The following is a 9,631-nucleotide window of genomic DNA, read 5'->3' on the forward strand; positions in this document are numbered from 1 at the left end:
TCTCGTATCCCTTCCTCTATAATCTGACCTATCTATTTTCTCGACTTCGTCCTCCTCTTCTCCGTGGGTGGAGACAAAGTGATAGTCGGGGACCAATCATACTCGTCGTTGAAGGCGTTCCTTCGACATGACACGATGAGCGATCGCACTGGAGGCTCTCTTCTTCAGACGGTTAGTAACATTCAGAGATGTGAGCGAGAAAGAGAGAGAGAGAGAGAGAGAGAGAGAGAGAGAGAGAGAGAGAGAGAGAGAGAGAGAGAGAGAAAGAAAGAAAGAAAGAGGGGAGAAAGACGTTGCTGTGTGTCGATGTGACTGGCGACATACGCGTACGAGGAACGTACGTCTTCGGGGGGATTCTCTTCTTCGTTGAACTTAGCTAATTCTCGCGCGGTCGGAGATTTTGTTCACGTGATTCCTGTTCGCGCGCGCGGATTGCCTGATTGAATCGACAAATCGAACGATCGATTGCGCTGGATCGCACGGATCATTCGCGGTGTCAACACATGCGTCGCGCCGATACGTGGCTTGCGCGTATTGGCGTTTACTGAACAGTGGATGGGTGTCAATAATCGCGGTGGTTCCGCGCTTCGTACCTGGCAGCAGACTGGGAATTACAAGCATCTGGTGTCTTCAGTTCGCGCGCGGACCTTCAACGGCGTCCAATGCGTTGATAAGACGAACGAAGGTATGCGCGGTGCGGCGACGGTACCGCAACCGCCGCCGGTGCCGACGCCGGCATCCCAGTGCATAACAACGCAGCCGGGTTACTATATTTTGCATGGCAATGGGATCCAGGGTGGCAACGACGGCACCTGTGTCATCGGCACGGTGCCGCACGGCGGCGACGGCAATCCCAATGGTAATTCCTCGGTGACGCGATACGGTCGTTTCACGCCACCCGCGTCACATCTGATGGACTTGAGTGGTCCACCGGATCATCAGCAACAACAACATCATGCTCTACCGTCCGGTTATCATCATCAGCATAACCAGGTTGCGGTAGAGTACACCGAGCTGACCCATATGATGTTCAAGAATCCGGACGAAACGCGATATCATCATCATCCTCATCATTCCCAGGATCATCATCCGGATAGTAAAATCGTGCGGGACTTTCAACTGGAGTTTGACCGGCCGCTCCACTCGACGGACAACTCGTCCGAGTTTCTGTCGGATTACAGTAGGGACCACGAGCAACAGAGTCTGTGTCTGACACCGTCTTCGCAGAGCGTGTATTCACCCAGTGGCGCTGACGAGATGGGTGCCCCCAGTTCAGTTCAATCGGTACAGGGCCAGGCGGGATCTTACCATCATGTGGATGTTACGGAGTTCAAATCGGACGCGATCGAGGAAGGGATAGTCGATCATGTCGCGAGATACGGCTGTGAACAGGCCACAGAGCTCGGCCACGTGACTGAGCCGTCGTCATCGACGACGGCAAAGGGCTACGGGAACAGAGAGGGTGGCATCAGGACTGCTGTCAGGAGGAAGAGGCGGCATAGCGGCAACAACAACAGTAATAGCAGCAGTAACGGTTGTTGCAACAGCAACGAGTCCGATAGCGAAGCCACGACAGCCTCGACGACACGGACGAAGGTGCGTCGCAAGAATGATCAGGAGATTCAGAATCAAAGGGCGATGGCGAATGTCCGTGAACGTCAACGGACGCAAAGCTTGAACGAGGCGTTCTCCGCACTTAGGAAGATTATACCGACTCTACCAAGTGACAAGCTCAGCAAAATCCAAACACTCAAGCTCGCCGCTAGGTACATCGACTTCTTGTTCCACGTGCTCAAGACCAACACCGAAAACGCCGAGTGCGGCGAGAACGCAGGTAATTTCGATGAGTGGGTGACACGTAGGTGGTGACGTGAGGATGCATGTATAGATATTTCAAGGTGTAAATCCATTCGAGAATTAAACATACGAATCGAGACAGAAGATTTGAAGGAAATGCTCGAGAAGTGTTCATTCTTTCAAAACACGTTATGTTTTGATTTGTTTCCGATCGTGTTTGCAAGCACAAATGTCGCTATCTATGAAGCAAAACGTTGGTTTAGTGCGCTCTCTCTTTTCTTCTTTTTCTCAGTCAGACATAATCGAATCGACGTCGATTGAGTAATGCTATCGATGACGATTTTATTAATTATTTCTAGATATATCCACGTAATATATTTCTCCGATGAACATCTTGAAAATGTTCCTAAGATGTCTTTTAGAGAACTGTGTTGTGTGAATATATATACCTCCAGCACAACTTCGAAATTTTCGCTCAGTTTATACCATGGGTCGTTGAAAGAAATAGCACATATTTTTATGGTTCCGGTCTACAGAAAAATCTGAAAAAATTCTTATACACTTGTGAAATCTTTAATAATAAGTTTTTAAATAAAAACTGGATTACATTTTATTTATTTTTTTATATATTGAAATTTGAATAAGAATTTTGAGAAAACATGATGTTAACTATGCCTTATAAAAATTTATTGTTAAAGTTTCATAAGTGTACAAGAATTTTTTTTAATTTATGTCTATATATGTATTATATTAGTGATCTTTTCACGTATATCGAAATACACATATATCTCTGATATACGTTCAAAATCATGATCTCTGTATAATATATGTATAATTTATATAAAGAAGGATTGCACGTGATTTATTAGTTTCTGAATACATTTATGACTGTAAAAAAGATACGACTTTTGCATTCATACAATATTTTTACAATCGGATCTATGCTCAAACTGTGTATATACTTCTTAATGATTGCGTTCATCAGCAAAAAAAGCAGCTATTATTGTAAAATTCCTTAATATGACTGATTCCTGCTTTTGATTCCTTATGGATCTAAGTGTATAAATCACAATCATAGTGAAGAATTTTGCAACAGTTAAGCAGCTTCTTCGTTGAACGTAGCCAATACTTTTATCAATCTTTATTCATCCTCCACTTCGCCATATAGAACGAAAATACGTAATGCGTAATGTTTAATATATAAATGTAATGTATAAATAAATGTAATAGAAGAGAGGTGTATGAAAGATTAAAAATAGGAGATCATTTGGTGGCCGACATATTAAGACATTGGATTATGTTTTTTCTTTTAGTACATGAAAAAAATGATTTTGCTGAAATACATAAAAATTTAGATGCAGATCTGAAAATAACTTAGTTGGACTATCAAAATAATTATGAAGAATGCTCAAGCATAATGAAAAATGTTACAAAAAAATGTTAATATGCTAGCAATTATTTTGAACGTCCAACAATTATTTTGATAGTCTAACAAAATTATTTTCAGATCTGTATCTAACTAAATTTTTACACGCAGAAAAATATTATCATTTTATTGCTCAGAAAAGTGATTACTCAATTTACTTTCTTCTTTTTACATAATACAGTTATTTTACATAACAAAGAATTTATTTTACATAACAAAGAATAATAAAATAGTCTTATCACAAATTTTGGTATAGAAAAACGTATTATTATATTAAAACAAAAATTTATTTTTTTTTTAAAGATTTTTTATAAAATTAATCAAAGTAGTAATTTTATATAATAAATAAATTGAATTTGCTTTAATTCAATCTTGATTGAAATATTAAATTCGCTAGGATTTAGAATATCTATATTTTTAATAAATTTGATACTTATGATGAACTTATGATGATACATTTATGGATATATAAACTTTTTTTGAAACAAGTAAGTATTACTTGCGTACAATATGTATTTTTCTATCTGTAGATACTTCAGCAAAACTATTTTTTCCATGTAAATATCTTGCTGTCTTGTACAAAAAGTATGCTACGCTACCGATTGCACGTTGTCACGTTGTTTAGAAAGAGGACGCTCGAGGATTGTCTCCGTCGGCACCTTCTCCGTAGGGTGGTACATGTTTATAGCGAGTCGGGTGGCTCCCAGTTAATTAAACAGACTACCGTCTCGGAGGATTTTTTCTCGTAATTTACCCGAGATCGGAACGACGAGCCCGCGACGAGCACTCATGCCGTTACTAAAGTGTCTCACTGAAGGAGCTTGCTCTCATGTATTACGCGCGTACGCGATTCACTGTTCTCATAATATTTATGGATCAGCGAGGATTAAATTCCTCGTATGGGCCGTCTGATTTTTAACGTTCGGAATAACAAACAAACGCGACATTTAACGGTTCTCCTACCGTTACTCGAAATTGTGGATACTCGAATCATCGTTCGGGACAACGTTCTATGATGACATTAACAACTTGGAAGCATAAACATGTGAAATATATGTTTCAGCAATAAAAAGGCAAAAAATTGTAATAAATCATAATAATTTATTTAAACCTGTTAATCTCTATACAGATATCTTTCTCTTACGACGAGATTATGATGAGATTTTGGTCGTGAATAATAGTCGAATAATATCATATGATACTAATATTTTCATTTCTAGCAATATTACTCTCGGTTTAATTTATTTTTTATCTTTTTTCTTAAAGCTAGAAAAAGATAAAATGTAAGTTAAATCAAAATTAAAATTAATTTATAATAGTGGTAGAAATGGGCATAAATATATTATTTTTCTTTCTTTTTTAATAACTTTTAAAATGATTTGTATTACTAACCACATACACATTCTGAATATAAATAATTACAAGGTGATGTAAAAAAGTTAATGCCCGTTTTCAAATGTAGATTAAATTTAATCTCGATTTAATTTATTTTTCATTTTTTTCCTACTTTTTTTTAGCGTATTCTGGTCATAAGTCCGAAAATTCATAAATTGAAGTTGTTTAAGTAGAGAGATATCTGTATAAGTTACAGTCTTGATCATAAGTATAAAGCATCCCTAAAAATTGACGTAAACGCTCTATCTAATAAAAAAGGAATTAAGAATCAATTATAATTTGTATTAAACCGATGATTAATACTACTATTTTGGTTCTATTTATGATAGAGTTTCAAAACCGAAAAAAATTTACAGAATATTGAAATATGTATATAAACTCTGACATATTGAAGCATTAAAATCCGCTTTGATCGAAAATAAACTTATTTCTCATAATTAAATTAAAAAAAACAGTTTTATTGAAAAATAATATTTATTTTTATAATAATTTTATTATCTTTCTTTTAGCTTTTATTAACGTCAATATCTTTTTGGAGGAATACACTGAAGGAATAAATCGAAGATATCTCAGTATATTCCTTCAAAAGGATATTGACGCTAATAAAAACTAAAAGAAAGAATAAAATTTTTAAATTATCATAAAAATAAATATTATCTGTAATTATACAGCCTTGGCTATTTGAGTGTAAAGTATATGCTTTATACTCAAATAGTCAAGGCTGTATAATTACAGATGAGCGAAGTAGAAATCGATTCGAAATAAATCGCGAACGACGGCATCTCGAATGAATGGCTGAATGATTGAAACTTTATCCGAACACGTAGTACACAAATCTTCCCCGGTTCATCCTTATCTCAGCCGAGCGACGTAAACCACCCGGTGCACGCAGAATAGCGGGCACGCACTTGTAACTCGGCGTGACTAACGATACTCAGGCTTAACGGTATTTGGTGTCGGCGTCGATTGGCTCGTCGTTCCCAGTTCTCGCAACACGAATTTTGCGAGACGGAAATATATATATATATATACTCCACACTTTCTTTTATTCAGTCTCTTCTTTTCAAAGTTCTTCTAGCGCGATACAGCCACTTCCCTTTTATTTTGTAGCGTTGGCATTATATGCAGACAGAATTATCGTAACGATCCCCTTCGGCTTCTTTCCCTTCGATTTCTTTCGTCTGCTCTTCTCCTCAGTCCTCTTATATCTCTTTGTCGAAATAAAACTTTGCCGAAAGAATGATGTGGATCTTCCCAGAAACGAAATAAATGTTGAAGAAATATAAAAAAGATAAAAAATTTTGTTATTTATAATATGGAAATCTAAACTACTGGATAAACAAGAAGATTTCCCTATCATATAAAACAAATAAGTTAATAACATTCAATAATATACGTTTTCTTTCATTTTCTCCGATTTTCTTCTTCTAAATGAAAAAATTCGTGTCAGATTGTAATTATATTATATAAATGATGATTGTATTCTTTTAATCCTCTTAAAGAAGATAATATACGATTGTTTGTGTATTGAATAACGAGAGACGAAAAATATCTGTTTCAGAGAAGGGCACTCGGAGTACGATTTTGGCTACGAAGGAGATCGCAGCGTCGCCGAGTAATTACATGGCACACGAGAGACTGTCGTACGCGTTTAGCGTCTGGAGAATGGAAGGCGATTGGAGCTCTAATACGTAGGCTATAGACTATAAGGTTAGGATAATTACGAATAAAAATTTAGCGAGGTAAGATGGTGAGAAACCGGGAACATTCTTGAATCTAATTTGAGAATATTTTGTTCCTCTTGAAAGAAAGGATGTATACTCTATTCCTGTATGCTTGCGAACACACGCGCACACACAATTAAATACGGAATGTTCTAGAAATTGTAATACAACAAGGAAATTATTCTTCTGTAAAAGTAAGTCGAAAACATAGAGTAAACGCCACAATCTGTTAGGATTCACTAAATCTGACTACATTTTTATTTTTATGGTTACGTTCCTTCATTTATTGTTAGTATTGGAAACAAAAGTTCGTAACGCTAAGAACTTTAAAATTCAAGCAATTAAAATAAAGGAAATTTAAATTAAGAAAAAAAAGTCGGCGACTCGATCTCATTTAAGAAAAATCTACGATCATCTCGAATGAAATTTAAATCGAATTATCGGTGGAAATTGAACAAGAGGCACTTACCAATCAGCATCAATGGTCGTCTTCTTCACGGGAAAAAAATCGATGATATTAGTTTGCTTTCCATTTACACCGATTCTCAGATATTTCTCACTTATGATGTCATAATTCAGTTGCGCGTTTCTTTTGCATTTTGATAAGTAAAATTTAATCGAGTTTTTGCCTACAATCTGCACAAGATCGAGACTGTGTGCTTTAGTGATTCTCGTAAACTTACTTTAAAAGAGAAGTTCGAATCTGTGTTGTTATATGATAATTTTTTACCAACATAAGCAGATCATGACGTCATTAATCTGAGTATGAAATACTCAATTCACTTTAGACTTAGTTTCACTTCTGTGCAAAATGGAAAGCAACTATTTAATGAAATATGAATGATAAGATAGAACATTTTAAAGCTTAAAATTTGAACTTTTAAAAGGTCACTATTATTTTTTAATTTCTGTGAGTTTAATAATTTTTGCATATAGAAACCTATGAATTGAACAAAGTGGAAAATTTTATTCTTACTTTGTGATTCTGTCACGTACTTAAATCTTGCGAAAATTTTTAACGTTTTAACGTGAAAACTTAAAGTTTTCTCTATAAAATTGTTTTTTTATATTCCTAAGATTTTTTTATTGCTGTTATTCGCAGATTAAATAAAAGAAACATTTTGGCTTTAGTTACTTACAACTCCATTAAAAATCACGCGTGCATGTATTACAATTAAAAAAATAGATTTTTAAAGCTGAAATTTTACTCTATCGAATCTATATTATATAATTGCCAATTAAAAATTATATAATATAATTGTCAATTATATAATTGCCAATAAAAAAAAATATGTAGACATAATACAAATTAAATAGCGCTATGAACTTTTGTTCATGACTTGAAAATCTACCAGTATACATTATGTGCATTATAGATTTTCAACATCAGTAAATACAATGAATATCAAAACACAGTTTGTATGTCTGGATTTGATATATTAAAATAAGTTACAAATATTTATTAATTGAAAATTTCATTAATTGAAAAATTATTGAAAATATCGATAAGAAAAAAATTGTATTTATATTTTCGATTCGTTTTGAAGAGATGAAGAAAACTTTCTTCCTACACAATTTCCAGAACATCTTGTATATTTTTGTATTTTTTTAAGTTCATTGTCTCTTGTCAGAGACATGGTGACCTCTTCTGTCACTGATATGTAAATGATATAAAAATATTAATTGTTAATATAAAAATTGTGTGCGTATGTGTAGATATGTATATATTATAAATTTATTTTTTTATGCCAAAGCATGTAAAACATATTACAATTTACATTAAGTAAATTATTTTTACTAATGAATTTTCACCAATGAATTTTTATCGAAGAATTTTTACCAAAGAATTTTTACCAAATGAAAATGATATACCGAATATTTAATACTGTAATTGTAAGATATTTTTATTATACACGGAATTATTGAAAAATTTTAAACAAAGGTTTCACAGCTGCGAGGAAATATACGAAATAAATTCTTTACATAGAAGGTGTTTATTATAAAATATTTACATCGTCGATGTATTGTTTATAAACATCTTCTATTCACTCTTATAGCTACATGAACGATTCAATCGTATCATTAAAAGTAATGGAACAAAGTGCACTAAAGTGCATGATTCAATTGCTTTTTTACGATTAACAATAAGTAGCAATGCTAATAAAAAAAAGTATTTCTTCGTCGGAATCTATACTGCAAATAAATTTCTGGCGTTATAAAACTATGTACATTCACTAATATCGACTTTAGTTCATATTCTGTAACTTTTAATGATGATATCGTTATAATAAGTCCGTTCACGTTGCTTGAAATCTCAAAAAATTTCTTTATTTAAAATGAGATAAATATATATTCGGACATTAAAGAGAGAGAAAACGAAGATGCTAAATGAAAATTGCAAGCAACGTAAAAGAGCTATTGTCACTGCGCAGATTTTATAAATGATAAAAAAGTTGTGCAATGACGATATAATAATGATATCATTATTATCAGACAAATTAAGACTTAAGACAGAACAGTGGTCTTATAATCTCGCTACTTACACAAGTGAAACGGTTGAGTCTCCGTGTAACTTTTATGAAAGTATTAGAATAAGAGTAACAATCAATAGTTTATTTTACGAGATAAAATAAAAAAAAAAGTTAAAAATTTTTGAAAAAAGTAATAAAAAGTTACGAGAAATTTTATATTTTTTCATTTTGTCTTTTTTAACTATTTTGAGATATAAAATGCAATCTCATAAAATATTCATTTTTTTACGACCTAATTTGATGCTTATTTACATACAGAATAATAAGATAAATTAGGTGATGTAAACAAAATACATAATTGTTTAAAAAAATGTATATAGATACATAATTATAAATTTCAAATATATCTGCATAAAGATATTGAAAAAGGAAAAATGAATAATTTACAATATACTTTATATTTTCCTTCCGAAACTGTGAAACTTTTATTCAAAATATTTTCACGTTTATTCCACACATAATAAAATTATCTATTTCAAATCATCAAAATCCAATGAGCCATCATCAAAAATACCGCGTACGATTAAAATGTCCCTGCAGCATTACACTCCCCCAAACTCTCGCTTAGTTTCTTTTTACGGGATCCATTATTTTCAGAATGAAGCTTTACAATACGAAGCACGGTAGATCCGAGGCACTCTGCGATTCCTGTGTAAATTGAAAACAATTTGAGAAAGAGATGAAACTCGAACGCTCGCTCGTTAATCCATTTTGCCGTACAGCTTGATTTAAAGAAAGGAAATTGATCCGTGCCAAGG

The 9,631-nt window shown here is 33.7% G+C and overlaps 1 protein-coding gene across 1 annotated transcript; it reads left to right on the forward strand.

Moving 5' to 3' along the window:
* Window positions 1-555: 555 nt before the first annotated feature.
* LOC108688021 (protein twist) lies at window positions 556-6,461 on the forward strand. The gene is made up of 2 exons (XM_018194085.1): window positions 556-1,834; window positions 6,180-6,461. The coding sequence occupies exons 1-2, from the start codon at window positions 556-558 to the stop codon at window positions 6,311-6,313; spliced, it is 1,413 nt and encodes a 470-aa protein (XP_018049574.1). The 3' UTR covers window positions 6,314-6,461.
* Window positions 6,462-9,631: the final 3,170 nt, after the last annotated feature.

This window comes from Atta colombica, unplaced genomic scaffold, assembly GCF_001594045.1.
Source record: "Atta colombica isolate Treedump-2 unplaced genomic scaffold, Acol1.0 scaffold224, whole genome shotgun sequence".
NCBI lineage: Eukaryota > Metazoa > Arthropoda > Insecta > Hymenoptera > Formicidae > Atta > Atta colombica.